Here is a 25059-nt window from a genome sequence, read left to right as displayed (position 1 = left end):
CGGTTATCCTCGGGTCGGAACCTCCGCAGGTCCTGCGGCACAGGAGAACTGGAGGACCTGCGCGAGCGGAAAAAGTCTTTGTCGCTGTACCACGAATCCGAATCTCTTTAACTATCCATCCGTCTTGTCCATCGGGCGATAATAACTCTTTTGTCGAGAACCAGCCGCGTCGAAACGACGATACCCCGACGAATGTACGTCGGCGGTTGGGTTATTTCGCGACAAATCGGACACTTTCCTTTAGTAATATAAACGAGAAGTAGGATGTACAGTTAAGTGCATTAAAAAACTGGGTACTAATCTCACATAAAGAGAACCTGATCGCTTCAGTTACAGACGATAATCTTTACATTGTTTCTTTTGATTGCTTCTATAAATAATCGCCTCTAGAACCTCTCTACGCTTACCAAAATTCGACTGTATCCACGTCTCAACAAGAACCAGAGCGTTCCTCGAAAGAGAAAATATCGAAACCCGAAATAGCTGTTTACTGTATTGTCTGACTCGCGACTGCTGCGCGTATTTCGCATCGTTGGATATCACGTACAGCTGGTCCTCGGGATTCGTTCGAACGTATTCGATATTCTCTCTCGCGAATCGCTGTTCTCTCGGCGTGGAGATAATTGCAGCAATCTGGACCGAAAACGAGACGAAACTCGACGTTCGTTCTCCGTAGGACGGCAACACCTGCGTCTACTTGCCGCGAGGAGACGACAGCTGGAAACTAGCGGGAGATACGCGGTCCGCGTCGAAATTGAAACGCCGAGACGTTCTTTCGTCGCACGAAACAGTCGCGTCGATTTCGCGAAAGCGCGAGCGGGTTTGTTTTTGCGCTCCATCGAAGAATTCTTTCGTTCTGACCGTGACCAAAGTCGCTGGCTACGAACGTCGACCGACTTTCAAGAATATCGTGTAGATGAGGAGGGAAAGGAACGAAGTACGAGAGATTAATAAATACTTCGCGATATTTTCGGAGTGCTTGCTTGAATTAGAAAGGAAGAGGATTATTGTAGGAATGATTACCGTTGGGAGAAGATGAGTAACTGAATATCTAAATATCTGAGAATAACTGAAGTTGAAGAAAGTAATGCTTTATTTGATTTTTGTCTTGATTAGAGAAGACAGAGAAAAGTTTTTTGCAACATTTTCATATTAAATTGTGTTCTCATTAAGTATAATTTTAAGGCAATTTTACCCAAGTTGGTTTTCGTAGCAGAATCAAGGTCCTGAAGAAACCCTACGGCTACCGCCAACTTACGATCCATATGTTCTCGACATTTGACTTCATCGAAATGCTTACCATCCGTACGGGTTGGAAAGTAAAAAAGCCGGGCCGCAGGTGGATACATCGAGAGCCCAGCTCCGGCTGATGCAAGTTCGATGCAGTCTCTCGCGATGGAAAGGCACACGAAAGAATTCAGGGTTGAAAGTGTGTAAGTATAACGAGTCGTCGTGTCTTGTCTGGGAGGCCGATTACAGCGGCGCTGAAAAGGTGGGGAAGAAGCGAGAGACTGTCAAGATGAACGGAGAGAGTTAGCCGTCAAGGAGGGAGTAATTGGGCTGAACGCGAGTACGACCTCGGCTGATGCAAGAACCGAGACCCTAGCCAGCGTTTCCTTTTCGGAAATACGTCTCGGAAGGAAGTCAGGAAAATTGTTATCGTTCGAGACACACACGCGCCGCGCTCAACTTTCGACGACGACCACTGCTCCTCTCCAATTAATCGCGTCTCTGCTTCGATGACTCCCTTGCTCCCGCTCGGTCGCTAATTACCATTGAAGTACGAGCTCGAACCGCAGCGACGCTGAGTCGTCAAGTTTATTGCGCGGCCACGCGCCGACGTCTCGTCGAGACGGCCCCGATAAAGGGTACTGGAGAAAAAGCACCTGTCTTTCTTGCCGCAAAATGTCGAAATTGGCGCCTTGTCGCGCTCACCCGTCACGGAGAACAACAGTTCTTTCCAGATTTATAGACGATACACCGAGATACAACTACGTGGCTAATAAGTTTGACTTTAGTTTTTAGAAGCAATTGTTGAGAAGCTAACAGGAGAGTTTAATTTGGTTTTATTTGATTTCTCTTTGTATTGTATAAAGTGGAATATATGTATGTATATATAGCAAATAAAAGTGATTTATAAAAGCGAATGAGAGGTCTGTTATATCTACATCTTTATAACCTCAATACAAAATATGTAAGGTTTCACTGTACGAAATAAATTGATGACTGGGAGAATAGTATAAAATTTCTGTTACGCATGCATCAGCATAATGGTCACTCTATGCGCTTGAGAGGATTGAAAGTTGTATTAGAAATTCTCTTGGTCAATTTCCGTGAATAATTTCCGACTGATCCTCAAGTATAGAATCCTCGAATAAGGAACCTTGGAATAGAGGACTACGAGACCATCAAGCAGAGACATCCTGAAATAAATAGCCAAGCGGAGAACGTCGACTATAGAACCCTCGACTAGAAGATCCTCAAATTTCGATTCCCATGTGGTATAATACGTCCCTGAATAAATTTTGCTTGATTAACAAATAAACCACATGCGTTTTTACAATATTAGCTTATTATTCGAGCAGTGCATAACAGTGGAGAAGCAACGAGTGGCAATTCCGCTCCGCAAATCCTCTTGCCGCTGCCATCATCGGTGGTCCGGGTCAAAAAAGTCCCGTTGGGATAGCGATACAGGCCGAGCAAATTAAATTTCCCGAAGCTCTCGGTAGGGCATTTTCACGATTCTCCTGTAACTCGGTGACGGAGTGTTCGGAACGAGTAATCGACTGTCGAACGAACGCAACCGAAACGAAGAAAGGTTGAACGAGGATTGGTTGACGAGCGACGATTGATTCGAATATTCGTTTGATCCACGAATAGCACGATTTACTCTTAATGATTCATTTAATTTATTCTGAACGTTGCGTACAAAATTATTAACAACAACTTCCTTCACATATTAATAACAGTCACAGTTCGGAACAAGTATTCATTTGAGACATTAATCGTGAGAAATTTTTCTATTGTAATTCCTAATTGTAATTTTCTAATTTCTGATGATAGTTAGTATTAGTTATTAACAATAATTATTTAAACAATCATGGGGAATATGATATTGCTGTGATATTAATGTTTCACGAATTATTTTCTCGATGGATTCAACTAGCCTTCGAATTGGGCGTCACGGGGTTGTTGTTTGCCTTTGCCCCACTCTTCTTCGATAGCGAGTCGCGACCCTCGACACAGGTACACGAGGGGTGTGTCTCATTCTTCGACGATCCTTCGGTCGATATGGATCTCGCGATCGCGCGTCCGCGTCTCGCGTCCCTCCTATTTTTGCGTAGTGTAGTTTTCCTTAACTATCGTAGCTTGGTATTGGTTGTGGGTAGCTTAGTTTGGTTTGGTTAGTTTTAAGGCATGTACCTAAGTTAGTTTTAAGGCATGCGTGTACGAGTGTCTGTCCTCTACCAAACAATTATTAATCATTTGTTCAATTCTTTTGCTTGTTCGTAGATCCATATTGGACTCGCAACATCGTTCAGCACTTCGGTCACTATTACTTCATGTGATAAGTGAAGTGACCAACTGTGTAACTGGACAGAAAGGTCGGTCGCCGTCCTCCTGGTGGATCTGTATTCGAGAGGACGACAATCGGCTCCTCCGGATCAGTCCTCTACTCTCTGTATCCCGTCTGGTGTAGTCCAGGCTCCCGGCGCAGTGCAGTAAGTCCAAAGCGCAGTGAGACGGATGCAAGTCGGGTCCGTCGTGACTCTCAGATGGGTGCAGGGTGTGGAGGACTGGTTCGGAGGCGTCGGTCGTCTTCCTCTTGAGACCAGATCCATCAAGAGGAAACGGGACTGATTCAGTAAGTCCGTTACATGGTCGCGTCGCGTCGCGATCTCAATTTAACTTCACCCTCTTAGTTCGAATAATTGTTTGGCAGAGTCAGACATAGACTTTGGAAATCGAAGGGAATTTTGTTTTCCTTTGATTTTCATCGTTTCGTACTTAGTATTAAGCTCGTCGACTCTATGTAGAGTATGCATCTACGTATGCATACTCTATGTAGAGGGAGATCGAAGGAAGTTTGATTCCTTCTATCTCCGGGTCTCTAGTCGCAGCAACCTCCACGTGGTGAGACCTGGTAATCAGTATTATTCGTGACGAACCATCTTTCGTCGCGAGTAATAGCGAGCTAATGGCTGCGAACTTATAATGTGTAAAGTGCAAAGTTTAAAATGTAAATATAATGAAACGGAGGGTCTAGCTAATTCTAACTGCTACAATTCCAGAAAATATCGTGAAAGTCTAGAAATTCTAGCGTTTGCCAAACGTGTTTTTATCCTGTTTCAAGAATTAATTGCAATAAACATAAATTATACTTTGCATCACCTTTTTTACCTGCTAATTTTTATCACGATTGTATTCGAGTCAGCCAAAATGGCAGCGCAAAGCCCCGATTTCGAGAAAAACTCCTTCACGTAACAACATTTTCGATCTGCATTTTCGCAGCTAAGGCGGTAAAACCTTTTACAGCGGGGTTCGACGAAAGTTACGGTTACCCTTTTGTTTCACGGCAGAATCTCTCTCTCCCGACGTGGATCACGAAAAGCCACGAAAGAGTCGTAAATCTCGCGGAAGACCACGAACGCATTCTTCCGTGCGAGACGTGGAAAACGCGAGCCGGGGCGGGAAGTGAAAAGCCAGAGAAAGGAAGAAACCGCGCATGAAAATCATGTAATTTCTCAGGGGAATATCGGTGTGGTCGGCGGGGTATTTTCCTTTTTCTGATTCTCGGCCACGCCTCGATCATTTCCCGAATACGTTTATTCGTAGCTCCGCGAGCAGCCAGTCACCGTGAGCATTCGCAATTTTGGACCTCGATCAAGAGTCGAACCAGGAGGCTTAAAGAAAGGTGTATACATTACTTTCAATGATACTGTCAGAGATTTTGCATTATTTCTTAATAGAAGCTTTTTAAATGGACCACAATTAAATTTCGAGGTGACTTCATCCATAATGATATTTGCCATTATGAAAGAGAACTTACTTTGTCCTTTTTCTGTTTCTTGAATGAATCCTGAGTTTATACCTCCCTCGAAATCTTTTTCTAACTACGAAGTAAACAAAATTTGCCTGAACACATGAATATTGTTGTACGCAACATTGTCTTCACTTTTACTTAAGAATTGCTATCACACCGCGATTACAGTATATTATATAAACCATGCATGGTTCGAGTGTAATAAATCAATTTTAAACGGGGTGGTCCTTTGAACGGCGCAACTAGAACGAGCCGACCTTCTCACTCGCGCTCTTTGCGATTCCATCCTGTTCCAGGATGAAATTTGCATAATTGACATTCCTCGCACTTGCCGCCGGCCCCCATGGATTCGATATCGGGCGGACTACAGGTCATTCTCCGTATTTATTTTCCGAACGAATTTCAATTTACATCACGTAGACGCCGCGGCGCCCCGTGGCAAGAATGGATACCCGCTTTGAGAAATCGACTTTAATCCGAACATAATATCCGTTACAGTTGTCGCCGACAGTAAAAAATAAGTATCATCCTCCGAGATCGCGTACAGGCTGTTCCTAAGGACAGCATTTCTCATCTCCGAACAAACGTTGCGCAGAAAATCATCCTCGAGAAGCATGTATTACTTTTGTTTATATCTTAAAATAATATCAAAACTGTCAGTGGCTGCTTAGTTCAGACTTAGATTTATTGCGATGGAAGTCACGTTTAGAACTTCAAAAATTTGCAATTTAACTTGATGAAATTTAAACTTAATTTAAACTTGACAAATAAATATTTTTACTTGCACAATATTTATAAACGATTGAACGTAAAGGCACAGGATTAATTTCTACATCAAATAAATCTACAAAGGTTTCGCTTACAAGTTGCATTGAAAAGTATTTATTTGCAAAAATAACTCTGAACAAGTCGACTATTATAACATACGACAACTCTATTTCACCCTATTTGTCAACTAGATTCGACCTCGTGGTCTGTCGTTACTTTAGGAACAGCTAGTATATCCGGAGGGTGTGTTAGCGACGTATCACCCAGGGAAAACAACTATAGCGGTCGCAGACAGTCAGCGCCCTTAAAATTCCGGCCACGGAATCATGCCTGGTCCGTTCATTCCCACGTCGTATCTCGGAAACGAGGTCGAGCATCCGGCGCTTCGTTCGTCTTCCAGCATTCGGATTGGCAATCATCGATCAAGATTGTTCGTGCCCTTCGCGTCATTTTAGTGTCAAGAACATCGAGCGAGGGATCGCCAACGTCGAAGCCCCGGCGCATCCCTGCTACCCTAATTTTCATCGAAAGTCCAAACCTTCCTCGACTCTCGAGAGAAATAACTTTAAGACGGATGCGTCGGATTCGTCGGGAACTCGTTGGATCTTGAACGAAAACGGAGCGAAGGCACGCCTCGATTTGTAACCGTGTCGGGTGTCTCCTTCTTCTCGCATTTGCGAAGACGTATTAGGATCATTTTGTCAGCGTTGAACCTTACTTACCTCAGCGAAGCGCGACGATGTCGGGGGCAATAATTTCGCGAGACTCCGACAACATTCGTCGCTCGTAATTTTAATCAATTTTCGGCGATGGCTACAGTTCTCCTAAAAATGACGACGAAGTAGTTCTTTTGTTCTCGAATTCTCGACGACTTGCGGCTGAACGGATTAACCCAGGTCGTGTTGCTTCGCTGGGAAATTTAATTATGAATATAACACCGGTATGCCCCGAGCGCGAGTAGTATCAGTTTCTCCGGACACAATAGAAGGATTAATTACGTCAACATCCTTAAGAGGGTACACAACTCTTGTTTTGCGTTTACAGATATCTTATTGGAGCGACTAGATTTAAATTAGAAGTTCAAAAAGTAGAGCAAGAAGTACTACTCCGATTGACTTTAAATTTTACACCACTAGCTTTATTATTAGGAGGTACTAGGCGTTAGATCAGAGATCAGTGATCTAGATACGTGTTCAAATCCTATTCGCTATCGCGCAAACTTATATTTTCTATAGTACCATACCTTTTTCATAGCTTCTAGAGTACCCCACTTCCCTTAAACGACGTCGAATCTTTGTCTTTTCGCGACTGCTTCTCCATCGCGCTACTTGAACCGATTCCAGCGGTACACGTGCACGACGACGTCCCCAGAGAGGTTAAAGTTACATACACTGTAGAGAGTTAATCGGGAAACATCTTCGCCGCTGCCATAGTTGGAAACGAGGTTGAAAAGCATGCGACGCGCGTAAGATCTGCGTTAAAATATTGTTGCGAACATGTCCCGGCACTCCCGCCTTCTCTCTGCTCGCTGAACAGAGTTAAGAGCGAACGTACGCGAGCCAGGAACTCGCGAAAGAACAGAGACAGTCGTAACATCTCGAAATTAAGCGCAACGAAGGCGAGGACGTAGGACGTAACCGTGTCGTTCCGTGCTCGAGCGTTTCCAGCGACCCAGAAACTACAGACGCGTCCCGTAAAATTAGGCGTTTGGGAAACAGCGAAGTTCCACCCGCGAAGAACGAACAAACAAGATTCGATAATACGCCGACAATGTTTCGGTTCATTCGCCTTCGCGCGTCGCGATTTAGGAATGACTTTGATAAATTTATGTCGCGAACAATGAAGAGTAGTCAACCGCCCCGAAAAGTTATCAAGGTCAGGCGGTAGAGGTGCGTACACTTCCGTTGTACACGTTTGAATTTGGTAATGCAGTTTTGAATTAGAAATTTCCAGACTGGAGAGGATGTTATTCTTCGTGTACTTTCGAGACGTGTCCTACGTTTCAGAAAGATTGAGTTATGATTTACAGTCAGTCCCATAAATATTCGTACACTCTATGTCTATTGAAGAAAGTTTAAATTAAATGTTAAGGTTTAATGTTTTCAAATAAAATTTTCATTATAAAAATATGGTTGACTTTAACAAAATGGGGTACCCTCCAATCGGGATAATTTTTTTTTCATCATATTATTTTTTTATCTTTCCAAGCACGTTGACTTGCGACCCTAGGTCCCCTTATTCATTGGTACGCCCTTCGATCTTGTTTGGATGGACCCACATCAATTGACTTTTGGTAGATTGGGTCCAATTGCTGGTGTATGAATTTACAGAATGCTTCGATGTCGAATTAGTTGACTCGCTCGCGACACCGCTGGAGACATACTCGAATCTTCCAAACGCGTCTTTTGAACAGCCTAAAAAATCTACCCATTGTATACATTTTTTGTATAAATTTCTAACATGGTCCTGTTAAAAATATCAATACTGTTCTTACGCGATGTGCGACGGTTCAAGATATTCCGTCTTCGCGGTCTCTGAGTGTGCATTTCGCGTTAACGTCTCGTTCTCTGATGGATGAGTTTCCACGCGGTGAATTTGAATGCGTTTCTCCGTTATTCACAAATGTATTTTCTCGCGGAGTTGTCATGTCATACGTAGGTGCTAGAGGAAACTTCTGTTTTCCCTTGTATTATTCCAGGATTTCTGAACATCGCGAGAAGCGGTCCCAATTTCGCGGATCCAATTCGGTTGCTGGAGCGCGGCAAATACCGATTGTGCAAAGAAGATAAATGAACATCCGCGGGCGCGAGAGTCTCGGAAGCACTCGTCTGCTTAATCATGTCGTAATAAAGCGAGAACTATCAGGTTCTTCACCGCTACTTCTCTCGCCGCGCGTCTCGCCCCGATTCTCGCTCTGGAAACGCGATCGGGGAGGAAATTAGACGGCGGGCGAGGAACTTAAACGCGGTACAAGAGATGGATCGATGGAAAGCCATGCTCGATTTACTTTTCGGTTCTTCTCCACGGTGCGAAATCTACCTTCCCTTCTCCCGTTTCGCCCCAACGGCGCGAAGAATTGGCACCGCCACGCGCCGATCCAATTTCTTTCTCTTCAAAAGCCGAAGCCAGGGGCGTTCGTTCATGCATTTTCAACTCGACACCGCGAACGTGTCGGCGTTAAATTAAATTCGCTTTCCCCCAACGCGGAAACCGTCCTGCGATATCCGGCGTCGCGACGCCGGAACGCATCCCCCTCTCGACGTCCTCGGCTTTCCAAAAAGAAGTCGGTCTCGTAATTGCCGTAGCGTTACGTATTCGAGGCTGTAAATTTAGCAAACCAAAGATCTGTTTCTTAAAATTTGACACGAATGGAAATATGTACGTTTCGAGAAATGGAGCAAAACAAAATTAATTTGTATAAGAATTTTGTAGGGTTACGCTCCCTTAACCTGTTCTCAGATGTAGGGAAAGATACCCAGAACAATCCCAGAGGGTAGCAAGAAACTCCACCCTTCCGTTTACGAGATGTAAATTCTTAAAATTGTTAGAGGTGGGGTTAAGTGCTACAAGCTACTTGCGCTTTGAAGATTCCTATTCTTTGTTTCAATAGCTCCGTATTTCTATTCCTTTTTTCGCGTGGCTACTCAAGGAGGCGATTAACATATTTTTATCGACTGACTTCCTTCTCGGAATTTGGACGCGACATTCGGTGAAAACTAGAGACCAAGGCTGCCAGTGTAAAATCACGGTAAGGAACTGGTTCTGAAACGCGACTCTTTATATTCTGAACTTGACACCGCGCGATCGGAAAACCATCGGCGGTCCGGCGACGCTTGGATATTACGCGTTCGACCCGTTCGACGATCGAAACCGAGCAAAGATCAATCTGATCGCGGTCGTCCGGCGCATACGAATCATAGAAATAAATTGCATAACGCCGTGACACCGATACAAAGTGCACGATCGTGCAACGCTTTGAACTCTCAAAATAAACAATTATCGGGGGAGAAGAGCGGCGCGACGCGTAAATATAGAAACGATACGGGAGGAATGCGCGTGTTCACTCACTGCGTCGTAGAAAAGCGATCTATTCCATCGATACTCCAAATCTGTGGCGCCAAAAAATCCAATGATATCCGTTAAATTTATCAATCATTTAAAATGAAATTAATAAAACACCAACTGAAATAATCAGTACTTATACTTGGGTGGAGGAAATGAGGCTTAATAATTGATACAAATTAATTAATTGCAAGAAAAAGGTATCGAGAAAACTGAGATTTCATTCAATTTTATTTGTTGGTAAAATAAAAGAGAACCTTTCATCACATTTTTATGCAATGCTCACACACCAGAAGAATGAATTTAGGGACGCGCGTGAATCACGCACGTTGTAGAAAGACAATAAATTGAGGTTGTACAAAAAAATATAACTCCAAGAGTAAGACTCTTCAACACTAAGGAAATAAACAAATTCACTTCGAATGTAAAGCAGTAGTAAAAATAAATCTGGATATTATTCAGGAATTTAGCGAGGCTAAAAAATTGAATACTACTACAAATGTTAGATTATCTAATTTTTTTTAATAGTCTCGAGACAAAATTCTAACGCTATAGAAATTTTCATGAGTTTTAGTCTGGCAGCCAACGCGTTGAAAGAGTGCGTCACCAACTCCATTCATTCTTCTCGTGGGTGAGCGGTACCTCCAAGCTCGAACATGTTTGAAGTTTCGCGAACGAACAGAGGTTAAAATTAGCGCAGGATCAAGCGTGATCGGTGGCGACGCTTATCCGCGCATATTGGCCTATCCTCCGCGTTAATTCGCGTTACATACGGTGTCCCGATTTAACGGAACCGTCTCGTAAAGAGTCCGTTAAGCGTAATCCCCGACGTTCGTCCAACTGAAAGCTCCCGCGTTTAAGTCGAAGAAAAATACTCGAGTAAATTCCACCGTTGGTAATGTTTGTTCTGGGAGAAATATGGAGAAAGTCGTATAATTCGGCGGTGGGAAAAAAGTCCTCGGTGGGGATATATAAATTTGAGAGTATCCGAAGCGTAGGTTGGCCGCTCGCTTTATCTCGGATAGCCACGCCTCTGGGATGAAGGATAAAGGGCTAACGATACTTGGAGCTTCGGCTGTTGGCCCTCTTTTTCACGGTGGACGAAGAGAATCGGTGGAAATGATCGTGGAAATTACCGCTTCGATCGCTCGCTTAGATATACTTGCGCCTGCAGCTGACTTTGTTCGTTCACTGGGCCAAAACAATGCTCCCGAATCTCGCTTGAAAGATGGAAGAATGTTTCTTAATTATTCATCGTAAAAGCATTTTACAATTTAACAATTACGGTAGATATTATCGAGATTACTTTTCGACAGTCTTGAAACCTTAGTAATTGCCTTAGTAATTCGAGCAAGTTACTGGAAATCGATAGGTTCATTTGGTATTTTCATCCATTCTGATTTATCCAGGTCAATTAAAACTTTGGTTTCCATAAGAATACATCTACGTATGTGTTGGAGTGTACGACAGACAAAAATCAATCGACACCTGATATGCAGGAAGCGTGAGAGGATCTCATGGTCCCTGTGACTGGATGGAAAATCCAGTCGGTTGTTTGGAAGATTTCGTATATCACGGACGTTACTTCCTCCTGTGATAATATATAATAAATAGCATTAGAATTAAAATTCCACTGCGTCGAACTATTATTTTACAATCCATTTCCAAGAGTATGTTTATTCTTCTGGAATAAATTTGGTTCACCTAAAATTGATCGAATGGCTGGTAATAGAAGGGACAAAATCGTGTATTATTTCTTTCGAATCGATCGTCGCCGAAATGAGAAATAATCGACACTCAGAGGAATGTGAAAACGTTGCGTCAGATGGTCCCGAACCTACCTTGAAAATTGCATACAGCGAGAATTGGCGCTCCCGTTCGGAAAGCTCTTGGCGCCAAATAATCGACGTAGAAAACAGCGCGCATTCGTCACCGAGTGAAAGGAAGTCGGATCCAGAGCTGGATAAAGGTATAATTAAGAAACGCGATCTACGCCGTTGGGAGAAATGCGATATATCTCTCGGGAACGGATCGAGAGACGCGAAACGGACTAATCCGAAACGCTGCACGTCGTTTAACGTAATTTAATGGACTCGCGCGCATTCCCGACAACTTAAATCACGCGTACCGCCAGATATAAGACGAACGATAAGAGCTTAATCGACGCGGTCGTATCACTTTGTACTGCTTCGGGATGAGAGGTCGTCGACGAAATCGATAAGTCGATAAACTAATACTGGTAGCGTGGGTGATTTGCAAAATCTTTTTCCTTACGCGGTCTCTTCTGAACTATTGTTAACGCTAAACCTATTGACGTTCATATGTGACTATTTTTGTTGCTTGGAACGAATGATTAGTTTCAAAGACACTATTTTCAATTAAATACACAAATATTTTACATTGAATTAAACTGAATAATGAAACATTTTCATATAATTCATATATTGCATATAAGAACTGTATACAAAAGTTTGTAAAGTGTCGTTTAACCGGTCGTGGCAGGTTTAATGTCAGCAACACAGAAGGATACATTTTTTCGTATACTCTGTTATCGATGTTTCAAACAAATTAGTATTCTCTTTACTTTCACAAATTACCAACACCACATCTCGAATACGTACTAAAGCAAATGATCGGCACAGTCGATTTGTGGCGTACAGTAGCGTCTCGTCAATTGAAACCATCAATTATTTATCAATACGCGGAACACGTGTCGAGCATTTTTCGTCGGTTCAATGCCGTACAGTACACAATTGGACGAAGTTCAGCCAGTCTAGCCTCGAGACGAAGAAACAGAAACAGTGACAGGGATGACTCCTGACCGCGAATCCGATTAACAAATGTTATCGGTACACAAAACGTTTCCTCCACGTTTCGAAATTCTCGTTGCGAATGGAAGGTTGAAAGAACCAATACGGTCCTTGATTTGCTACAGGAGAGTGTTCGAAAGGTTAACGAAACGCGGAGGGAAAGGGTTCCACCCTGTAAACAAATCGATCGGCTCCATTATTATTAGATCGCTCGATAGAGTGGAGAATAGAGGGAACACGTATTTATTTATAATAAACGCTGGACGACTCGTACACCGGGGTAATTCGATAAGAACTTTAGCAGGAAAACGAAGAAAATCGCATCGCCTCGGTGCCGTTTTACAGGATACTTAGAAACGGCAGGTCGAGCGCCGATTCGTTCTCGTGAAAACAGAACGTCGCGACTAGTTCGAAACTACGTTAAGAAGGAGGGTTTCGAATCGAGCCGAGAGCTCGAGCAACTTCTTCCCCAAAGGGACTTCCCTCGGAGTTGGAATTCCATTACGTGAAACTCAGACGAGAACGACGTGTTATCTTACGAAAATGTAATTACCCCCCTAGAAACGAGTTCGAAGTTTGAGTCAAGCCCACGGAAATCTTTTTCCGACCCGTAGCCGTCCATCGCGAGTTTTTCAGCTTCGCCGAGCACGATTGCTACCGCGCGACTTTTACTTCTTTTACTTCGCCAACGAGCGAGGTACTGCTTCGCGGCTTTCAAAATGTGGCGGTCAACTCCCATAATCGAACTGCGTGGGGAGGGAGAAATTTCGACTAACTTTGGAGGCAGTCCAGTGTGAATCTTTGAAAGAATTCCTTTGTACATCAGATATAGACAAACTCATAGTAATCTAGAATCCACTACATTTTTTTTATTTCAGATAAGCAGAATGGAGTTTCAATAAAAGCAATTGTTTACGTTTCATTGTCACGTTTATCGTACCGCAAGTTTTAATTTCGTTCTCATATTGCAAATATATAATTTCGTGTAAAACAGGTGAACAAAAAGTCGAGTCGATTTCTGTATTAAATTTCTGTACCACGGGAGAACAATGTAAAGAGTCGCAGTGACAGTGCCAGTGACAGTCACTCCAACGGAAGACGGAGATTGAAGGTCTGTTGTCGCGGACAGATCTTGTATGAAGAAACAAAAAGTATGAAAAAGGACTCACTTTTATGCCTGGAGAATCTCCTGAGCTTCTTGAAGAATGGCATGCTTGTGGGTGTTCCGCCCCCGTCCGATCGATGGATTGCCGTCGCGCGTATGCGGTGTCGGGAAACTCGTCAAGATCGCGCCCGGTGTCGAAGCTCGATCGAAGAGAAGATGAAAACCCGTCCTCGTGCGTGAACGAACGAGCTCCAAATGCCGCCTGCTGGTTTACACCGGGATACGACCAGCCATCTGAGAGCTCCGTCTACCTCTTACCCGATCCGACTTTACTACTTCTCTCTTCGACGGACTCGTACGCGTTCCCACTTATCCCCACCATACACGGATCGGCCCTTGCAAGAGAAACCGAGCACGAGACTCGCGCTACCGCGTGTTCGATCGTCGCGACCGGTACAGCGGTGTTTTGCAGGTGTTGGCTGATGAAACTTCCTCTTTAGTTTCAGTTAGGGGGGAAGTCTAGTTTAGCAGGTCTAAAAAAATCGACTCTTTCTGTTGCTTAAAAATCTTCCTAACCACATGGAGAATGCTTTCGCAAAGGTCCACCGTATATGCTCCTAGAATCGCAGACTAGCTTCGCACAACCGTAATAATAGAAAATCTTTGGCTCTTTACGACCGAAAACTTTGAACGCGTTTTTCTCAAAACCACGTTTTCCAAATTTACAAAAGACATAGCTCGTCGAATTTTTATTCACTCGATGCAAAGTGTAAGCGGATAACGTATAGCATGGGAGCTCTTTGCCTCCACTCGCCTCTGGTTTTGCTTATAAGCAAGCCCGACCGAGCAACGACGGATTTTACGTATTGACGATGGCCTCAAAAACATTGCCGTTCCGCGATCCCAAATAGTTCTACGAAAGTTTGAATTGAAGATAATTAAGTTTATACGCGGATGAACCTCGACTCTTCATGAATTATTATTATAGCATAAAGTTATTGCAGAGAAGACAAATTCTCCCGATTCAATTTTTCTTTACTTCTCTGCACTAACGTTCGACATAGTTAAAAATACGCCAATTCGGAAAAACCCAGGCGAGGAAGCAAATTTCAGTGTTTGAGTAGGTTCACCGTACCGATACACCGTATACACCAGGTAGAAAAGGCAATTTAAACCGATTTCTATCTTGTCGCGGGGCAAACGACACAGCAGTTTTCGAGTTCTTACGATGAGAAGAATAAAAGTGAAAAAAGTATCGGGAAAACCGTACGGTGGTTCGAAACGATCCCGAGTTGTCTCGCTGAGCTCTTCCTCGTACGCGTTCGATTCGTTTACCCCGGAGTTCGATTCGCGGTGGTCATGAAGTAGCGGGGTAGTCGAGCGGAAGAAAGTCACTAGGGGGGTTGAAGAAGCTATAAAAGTAATTGTCTTGAGGGGGGTGAACATAACTGGCGGAAAGGCTCGATTAGATCGCCCAGGCGAAACTTTATTCGCGAGCAGTTCGGTTTCATTTCTCCTATCCGCGAGGAGGAAGTCCATTCCGAACGTGGTGAGAATTTTTTTGCGAAACGAGAGTAAAAGGAACTAAGCAAACCGATAGCATATTCTTATCGAACTTGCCGCGACGACAACCGGATTTCAACTCGTAATTATCTTGCGTTTCTTACCGACATCGATATGAAGCTGTAGTTATAGAGACATCAATTACAGGATAATTCGATCATTCACGTTTGTTCTGCAGTTTCCAAGCTTTCGCTCGTAACCTGCTCATAGCACTCGTATTGTTTCTTTCATCTGAATCATTTGTACGTTATTTATAGGAATTGTATATTTATTGGATATTTTAAAATCTCTTCCTCTAGCTATTTACGTAATCACTAGAAACATAAATAACAGATAAAATAAATTTACTCGATTGATCGGCGCAGCCCGAAGAAAGTTACAAATCTTTTAATTGGACGACCGTGCCTACACCTATTCCATTGCGAATGGCACGCTCGGATTTCCGGTATGGCGGAGAATTAAAGTTGTCTTTACTTTTCTTCGACTCTCTTCGAAAAGCGTTATCTAAGACAAACGACACGACGCATAGTTTGCCAACTTTAACAATCAAGAAAGGCAAATTTACTAAAGGGATATTTATAGATATTCTCGGTATAATTTTATTGCTTTAGAAATGTCCATAGTTCCAGTGTTGCATACGTATAATATTCACATTAACCTGCTGCACAAATACTTTCTTATCTCTGCACCTACTCAAATTCCCGTATACATTTGTAGATACCTACTTCAAAAGCATTTATAAGGGTGACGGAGCTTTTCACCGAAGAACTAAAAGAATTTTAATGGTAGAGTGCTAAGGAATATAATGGATAGGATACGTGAATTTAATGAGATTATAAAAAAGTGTACTATGATAAATGTTATCTATAGGAGATTTTTCACGTTTCCAGTTGATACTAATCGAGTCGATCTGAATCTAAACCGAGTCCCTTGGATTATAGGGACTGTTATTCTTTAGGGATCAATCCACACCCTAATGAATCATCTATGTGTGTTATATACTCCCCGATCGTCTAGAAACGAAGTTTCACTACCGTAGAAATTGTCAGGAATGTTACTCCAGCAATCAACGCCTCAACCAGTGAGCCACGAGTAACTCGAACCACGAACAGAATATTTCCTTACCCGAAAGAAAGAAGTTGAGGATTCGAGGTAGGTTAAGATCCGGACTAGTTCGAATGTTCGACGCGAAGTTACGTTTAGTTTGAAGCTGATCACACGGTTGGACGACCGAGTCGTGTCACCGCGAGAAAATAATATATTCGTCGGATACGGAACCAAGTCTCGCGAAGAGGCGCTTTGCGAAGTTCGCGGTGACCAAAGTTCCCGAGGCGCGGTTCCTCGATTAAAATTCGCGGTCTTCTCTCAGCGAGTCGTAAGAGGAGCCGACGTTCGGCGGCGGTAGCGAAGTTTAAGCCGCTTCTGTTAAGCCGGCCATTATTCCGTCGAAAGCGAAGCCGCTCGCGGTCCTCCTGAGGACTTCGTTAAAACTCTCGTCAGGGAAATTTGAATAACGCCACGGTGGAATGGCCGGCGACCGTGTGCGAAACAGAGGCGCAAATCGCGACCCCGATGGATTAGACGAACCCACGGCGACGCGCAACGACCGCGAAATCTTGGAATGCGAAATCATATCAACTGTAGCCTTTTTATTAGCGAGGTAGCTTTGATACGAGGTAGTTGGATGATGCTTTTTATTTTCTTTACAAGTGAGGTACCTTTGATATAAGGTAGTTGGATGATGCTTTTTATTACTTGAATGAACGCTGGTGCAAAGTACTAGAATAAAGTACTAGTTAATTTTCAGACGACGTGTTATATTTATAACTTTCTACTATTTTAACACAACGTATTTGCAGAGATCAAATAAGACATTCAACTTTAGTTAAGCTTGTACTCATTTGTGCAAAATAATTTTAGCGTAAAGTATTTTAGCGATTTATTATTTGACAAGAAACATGATTACAAGAGCAAAAGCTGCGATAACCTGATCCTAATTTCATACATGAATGCAGTATACTAAAATCTACACGTACATCAACTGTACAGTATAATTTTTTATTAACCTTAATTCCGTATCTCTTAAAAACACGACACGCCAGAGAATCCTATCGTCGAAATCAACAGTCCCCTCTTTTATACATTATCTCCTGTTTCGTTCCATGCCTCCATGTTTATCGCCTCGATGTACCACGTTGAGTTCTACAGAGGACCCAAGCTTTAAAGTAGGAACGTTTGAACCAGAGCAAAGAACCATTACGTCACGCTTGTTTACGACATCCCTTTCATTATTTACTCGCTAAATGAGACAATCAACCCTCGTCTGCTCGCGAACGTCGAAGTTTGGACCAGTCCCAAAGGGAAGTTGAAAATTGTTGAAACTCGAGTGTGGCCGACGAAGCTTCACGCGGGCGAATATCGGCCCCGGCTCTACGAGAAAAAGAAAGACGACTGTTTCGCGAATCCTCGAGCGTTTCGCCTTTCTGTATCGTTCCGTCGTGTTCCTAGACTTTCGAAAGGGCGAAACAAATTGCAATCAACCCTTAACTCGCAACTCGGGGGAAAAGCGCGCCGAGTTCATCCCAAGTGTAGGACTTAACTTTTAATCATCGCCGTCGCGGCTCTCTTTCGGTAGCTTAAATTGGACTGAAAATAGCCGACGCGAGTGGCCATAACTCTTCCGAACCGCGCTTTAAAAATGTTACCCCCGTTCGCGAACGGGGGAGGAAAAAATGTCTTCGAAGTAGCGGTCGCGTTCCTGCAATGAAATACGATTATTCGCAGCGTAAATACGTCGCAGTAGGGCATAAATCTCGGCGAATACATCTCCCATCGTATCTTTTAGGCGAAAGGGGCTCTATCGCGTCATGAATATATTAAGGAAACTTTTTCGAGCTGGCCGAGAGTTTTCTCACAAATCTCGCGATTCGCCGAAACCTGATGAATCGGGCTTCGAGCGGCGACTCGCGCGGAATTGAATAGACCAAGTTCCGCAGCTCTTCGGCAAGAACTTTAATCCATTCCACTCAGAGATTTCTTTTTGTTCTCGAATATCGTGGCTAGAGTGATAAGAATATATCGAGAAACGTTCCAGCAGCGTGTAACTGAATTAATGATTATTGCATCGGTGGCTCTTCGGTATCATAGTTGACGTTGGGCTACTATATTGGTATAATCTACTCTGTTGTCACTTATTAGTACCTACACAAGACACGTATTTGAATGTGTTAAATGTCAAGATTTTAGTTGGTAACTCGCAACACAGTTTGAAGTAAAGATGAAGATATATCGAAAGCAACCCCTAATCTGTATGACAAGGCCTCTGGAAACGGTTTCACTTTATGACACGCACTTTTGAAGGACCTCTGTAAGCAGTATTTGTTTTTGCCAATCCACCAGACGAGGGATTAGAACCATGGAAATTGCTCTATTGTGAATTTCAAGGACCCGTACGCCTCTGATTGCTGAGCAGTAAAAGAAACTAGAAGGAGCGCGGTCCAAGTAGGCTATAAATTATATCCCATGTCTCTATTCGTGTTGTTGAGATGTTTCAAGGTTTCTGAAGAAGGTCAAAAGATATTCGATGGCTCGAAATTATTTTATCCCTCTATGGGCTCATGTAACTTTCAGGTCACATGCTAATATCTCAACATTTTAACAAATAATTTTAGTCTGTTTCGCAAGATGACGTATACGTCTTAATACATGTACAATGTCTCTAATAGCCATTAAGAATATCGATGACGTTTGGCAGCGCCATCAACTTGAAATATCAAAGTGAATGCCTTGTAAATTGCCTGCGAAAAATTGCGATTTTCGATGAAAATCTTTTCATCTTAACAGGATACGTTCTATCGTATCTACCACGTTCACTTTCGAGCTTCGATTTAATTCTACTACCAATACGTAACTATTGTAGTTGGAGTACAATAGAATTACTAGAATTCGTAGAATAGAATACAAAGGAACGTCCTTCGTGAATACCTTGGCCTCGGTAGTCTCAGCGTTAACGTCCCGCTTCCCAAGGATCCTGCTAATGGCAGAACGCTTTTTCTCTCTTCATCCCCGTTAATGTTCTTCTCCCGCGGTTCTATCATCCTATTTACTATTTGGTACACCTCGAAGCCCATTCAGAAGGAAAGCGTTCTCGAAGGTGATCCATTTCCTCATCCAGATTCCCATCGTTCGCGCCTATCGATTGCTCTCGCGACCGATTCTCCGGGCGCTCGACGTCGCGTCCCATTGCCTCGATCGATTCACTTTTCCACCGAAGCGGGCGAAACTTTCGCGACGCTGAACGCGCGACGTTAATTGCAACCTGCGTCTCGACGCTCGTGCGTGGTAGTGGACGCGTGGAAGTGTAGCCGCGCAACACAGGCCACAATAGACACCGAAACGAGATTACCGATGGTGCTTCGCTCACGGTCCATTAGCTCCGATTGAATTACGCCCCGGTCCCTCCAGCGCGATGGAAATTCAAGTCCCATCTTGGACGGGCGTTACGCGGAACGGGGAGGAAACGCGACTATTTTTATTTCCGCTCGTCCTTCGAGATTTCAGATTCAACGCGGTCTCGGGGAATGTTCGACGAATGGACGGGAAGCGGGTGGAGGAGGAGAAAGGATTGTGAGCGAACAGATTTCTTTTCCACGGTTGGAGAATGGATGCGGAAGAGAAACTTTCGAACGGTACTATTGGGCGGAACGGATTACCAACCGGGTACTTCATCGTACCCTTCTTCGAGTTTTCGACGGTGTCCCGCGATATGGAACCGATTCAGTGGCTGAAATTACTTATGTACTTGCCACCCTATTAGGGAACGGTACATGCGGGTATTGGGAGAATGCACTTGGAATGTTTTGTTGGATGAATGGAGACCTTTGGTAGGTTGATCTTTGTCGTGGCAATTCACGTTTACCCAACGTCGTACGTTTTATTCTCAGTATTTCGCCCACCTGTAAAATATCCTTTTTTCTAGTCGCTCTATAACAGGTGGGACGAGTTTAGCATCGAGCGCATAGAAGGTCCTCCAAGTGAAATTTCCAGGCCGACGTTGCGTAATTGAACAGAGTCGCATCCGCAAACGTACCGGAACGCCTCACCGTTCACCATAAATCACCGTCTAATCGACATTTTAACCGCAACTACGGCCACCACCGCATGGCGTATAACGTTTCGCTGAATAATTCCGCCGATGGACCACCCGTCCGTTTCGAACCTTCCCTAGGACGACACGGCACGTCATACGATACTGCAACCATTGTACGAAATAGATTTCGGACCTTCGCCATAATGAACCGGAAGAGTTACGAACAGCCGAATAATCGTCGAACCATTGTCCTTTTCCGCGTATTGCGATCGACAAACATGTTCAACTACGAATGCTGACTATCTATCGCATTCCATATGTTTATGTGTGTTATTTGAACAGTGTTCGAATCGGCGCTCAAGTGTTCTTCGAGGAAGCAAAGCTCGCTAAGCTCGACGCAAATACAAAATGTATGGCATTATGCCGGTAGCGCCGCGGGTTTTAATGTTGGAAATATGTATGCGTTCTATAAATTGGGATAACTCGCGCGATCGAAGGATTAAGTGGAAAAATACGGTCGCGCCGGCCCGTACGAACAACGATATGTAAACGCAAACGGTTTTCAAAGTCTCCGTGTGCTCGCCGAATATGCAAAGTACGGCGACGTCAAACGATAAGCTTGACAAAGATCGTCTGCTATGAATACGTTGCCCGGAAACGCAGGAAAATGTTGCGCTACCGTGACCGGGGTTGCAAAACGCTTCGGTGTTGTGCTCGTTTGGCGTAGGATGCTATCTGCACTGTTGAAAAAATTAACCATTTTTTCTCCTTCCTCCTTTTTTATTTTTTTTTTTTTTTATCCTATGGATTATACGTAACAACGGGCGGAAAAGCTACAAACGAATATTAAGGGAAAATTGGAACGTCGGGCTTCGACGAATGCATCGCCAGATACTGAATACTCGCCGAAACGTTTGCAAATTTAATAAGTTTTCGAGTAAAATTTCCAATTTCCGACAACGCGTTGCGCTTGCTCGCATTAAATCGGAACGTGAGCAAATGAATGACGGAGGGAAACAAACGCGGTGAAAGAGGAAAAAAGAACACAATGCCGCGAACGATTTTTCGCGATGCTGGGAAGCAAATTCATTCTGTCTCGTGGATTGTTTTAAATTAAATACGTTGAATATTTTTGGAAGAATTCTTGAGGAAATGAGTTTTTTATATGTACTTCTTTCAAGATGCGTAGTTCGTCTTGAAGGTATCGTGCGAATTGGAAAATGTTCAAAAAAGGAAACGAGACAAACATGTCGGCAAACTTCAGATTCATTCGAAGCCTAGTGCTTTGTCCATTATTGTCTTAGAGGATGGGGATACAATAGCGAAAGCTCAGTGCCCCTTAACTACACCCCAAATAGCAAATTATTTTTTTTTCGATACTATAATAAATAGAATTTATAATAATATATACATTCCAAAACTGCAATCGATTAATCGTCCTTCTATATAAAGATCCTCCACGAAATTTGTTTCAACCCCCACCAGTTTAAATACGCTACTTCCTGGCCCCGTTCGAAATGAATCGAAGTTCTCCGAGGGAAAGAATTTCACCTTACCAATGCAAACACGATATCAAAGCGCGATTGGACGTGGGTTTAGAGAGGACAGAGACCAAACGTTCCGAGGAGGGGTAGATAGGTACATTCGATTTCTATTCAGAATATCGCGTTTTCCTTGGACGGGGATTCTCAGTGGAAACTTGTTCTCGCGGAAATGATACCCGCGTTATGGCCAGGAATAGCAGAGGAAAAGAGACCAAAGACAAAAAAATAACCACGGAAGAAAAATGGTCGTGTTTCGCGAAAGTTTACAACGGGACCCGGGTACAGCGTGTATCCGCGATGAAATTTTCTTCCACGTTTCTCACGGTTGTTTTCCTCGCGAGACCGCCCACGTACCGCGTACAAACTTCCCTCGATGCATTGTTCGAGGCGTTCGCAAAGGAGATAATAGACTTTGGCAAAACGAGTAGGCGAATTTTCGCGATATTAATATTTCTTTTTGGTTCGAAAAGAAAAGGCTCTTAGGGGATTTTTAGGGGAAATAGCATTTTTAAAGATTTAAAGAGGGGGTTGTTCATTCTTGTGTGTATTCAAATTGTATATTCAAGTTTTACTTGATACCTACGTGAAAGATATCGAGGGAGTGAGTGAGTTTTATTCAGTCGTGTAACTTGATTATAAGACCTAACGTTCCAGTCTTACATCTCTTCCTTCTTGACATTACTTTGCATTTGCATTTGCTTGGATACCTTTCTTCATCATTGTCTGGCAATATTTTGTATAAATTCGTTCAAAATTCAAAGATACTTCCTTGAAGCAATTTACAAGTACAATTACCTCCTTGATTAATCGTTCCTATGTTGCCTAAAAGGACCAAAGCCAACAACTTCAACCTTCCTTTAATATTTATTTACGCTACGCGTAAACTCAAAGTGCACCCAATACAAATTAAATAAAATCCTTCTGGATCTTTGAGAGAGGTGTGAATCATTTTTTTAATAAATTTCTGCCTCCTGTGACTTGAAGGTTCTGTGAAAAAATAGTTCCACCCCTGATCTCGAAGTGCAGAGGGTTAATTGATTAATTAATTTTCGGGGCGCAGGATCTTTTCGCGCTTCGACTCCCGCACGGAGCGCCGATCGTAAATTCATTCAGGCGTTTCCGCAAACACTACGCCGTGGTATTTGTAAATTGTTCGCGGAAACGGGATGCCTGGGAGTATGCAGCATGTAGGAATGCGCTGTATTTCTACGTAATCTCCGAACGTGGAGGGGATTGCTGCAGACAGCCAGGTCAGGAAGGGAAGGAATATTTGAATGCGCAATGTCGACGAACTTGTGTGCACACCCAAACTTTTGGATGCAACTTTAATTTCTTCAATTCGAAACGTATTTGGATTCTTAACGACCGTTGACCCTTTCGTTCAGTCCTTTACCTTGTAAAATATGAAACATGAAAATATGACAATCCACGCTAATGGTAAAAAGGATCCTGAAAGATCGTCCTGGAAGATCGTAAGGGTTGGAGGTATTTAACTGTAATTTATTAGATTGTCCAGAAAGTTCGTGCCAATTTCTAAGAAATATTCAAAAACACATTTGAATATTAATATAATTATATTTATTGAATTACATAGGTAAAATTTTGTTCCACAACCTTTCCACCTTTTGAGGGATGTATGCATGTTATTTGTTTTCAATCACTTCGATATATTCAGACCTGTACCGCCTACCAAAAATCGACATGGACTTTCCGGACAACCCAATATAAAGCGTGGTATAAATAAATATACAGTGACATCAACCCTTTGCACTCAGTTGAACCCTCTGAGGGGTTGTTTATTGGTGATTGCACAGAATAAGCTTATCTCGGGGTAATGTTTTCAACAGTACACGCTTCTTTGAAGCTTTCTGTTGAAGTGACACGAAAAATCAAACTAAAATGTGATTTATGTATCGAGATATGTAAACAAATATCGGGTGATGCTACGATGAAAGGAACCCTGCGAAGTGTTTCCCTGTGATTTCACTGTGGAGTTTAAACTCCCTACCAAAGAGAAAGATAAAGGATATGTATATCTTTGAAGTAGATTTTGTACACTTCGTAAGGTATTGTGTAGTGTTCAAAAACAGATAAGCGATTCTAAGCCTGTAATATAAAAGAAAAGGACCCTCAAAGCTGAACGTAGTAAAACTTGCAAGAAGAATACAGACACATTTTGTCTATGAATAAAAAATAAAAAACGACCATACATAAGTGGTATAAAAAGCTTAATGCAGTCTAATGGTGAATGTTGTTGAATAAATACTGATTAAATTCCTAAAGATTGCTCGACTAATTGTGTTTTAAATGTTCCACCTGTATCACGCTTTATTGACTTCTCTATTCGGTGTCGCTTCCACCTGAGCCGCTACGCTTTATTGATCTTCTCAAAGGTGATTGCACCTGAGTGCTTTACCCATTGCATCTGAACGATGCACTTCCTCTTCCACCGTCAGATGACACACGTGGCTTAGAGCAGACGTGGATGAAATTCAAATAGACCAATTAATTACTATACGATGGAATCATTAATTATCCATTAACCCAATGAAATTTCTCTGTAGGAAATTACGTATCATTTCTTAAAGTTAACAAGACTTCATTATTCCTTTTCATTAATCACAAACAACATTTCTTTTTCTTACATTTCACAGATATACTTTTTAATCTATTATTACATATCATTATGTGGCTTTACAAGCTTACTTAGGCTTCAAAGCTTACGGCTAATTAACGTATATTATTTCCTACAATCACATTAAACTGTTAATGACAGTATAATTACTAATTTTATACTAAATAATATTACATAGGCTTGGGGGTACCCCATATGAAAATCCACCTCTAGGGTGATAGGGACGCGTTTATCCACGCTCGACCCACCCTTAATTTATCGAGAATTAATTATCCTTTGATAATTGTACTCAAAACAATGGATTGGATTGTCTTATGATATTTATTGAATTTATTTTTTGTTGTAATATAAGTAAAGTTACAGGGGCGATTTTATGGGGGTGGCGATGGTATCGCCATCTCGCGGTGAAAGACTCGAACTAAAATTCCGACCTCCGTAC

The 25059-nt window shown here is 42.8% G+C and overlaps 1 protein-coding gene across 1 annotated transcript in view; it reads right to left on the bottom strand.

The window, feature by feature from the left end:
- Nucleotides 1–14109, bottom strand: part of LOC128892123 (low density lipoprotein receptor adapter protein 1-B-like) — a 59788-nt gene extending 45679 nt beyond the window's left edge. The window contains exon 1 of the mRNA XM_054152262.1: nucleotides 13854–14109. Coding sequence (XP_054008237.1) covers nucleotides 13854–13896 — 43 coding nt within the window. The 5' untranslated portion in view covers nucleotides 13897–14109. The remainder of the gene's footprint in view (nucleotides 1–13853) is intronic.
- Nucleotides 14110–25059: the final 10950 nt, after the last annotated feature.

This window comes from Hylaeus anthracinus, unplaced genomic scaffold (assembly GCF_026225885.1).
Source record: "Hylaeus anthracinus isolate JK02 unplaced genomic scaffold, UHH_iyHylAnth1.0_haploid 12002, whole genome shotgun sequence".
In the NCBI taxonomy this organism is placed as follows: domain Eukaryota; kingdom Metazoa; phylum Arthropoda; class Insecta; order Hymenoptera; family Colletidae; genus Hylaeus; species Hylaeus anthracinus.
Note: the sequence above shows the minus strand (reverse complement) of the source record. Positions and strands in the feature narration are given on the sequence as shown.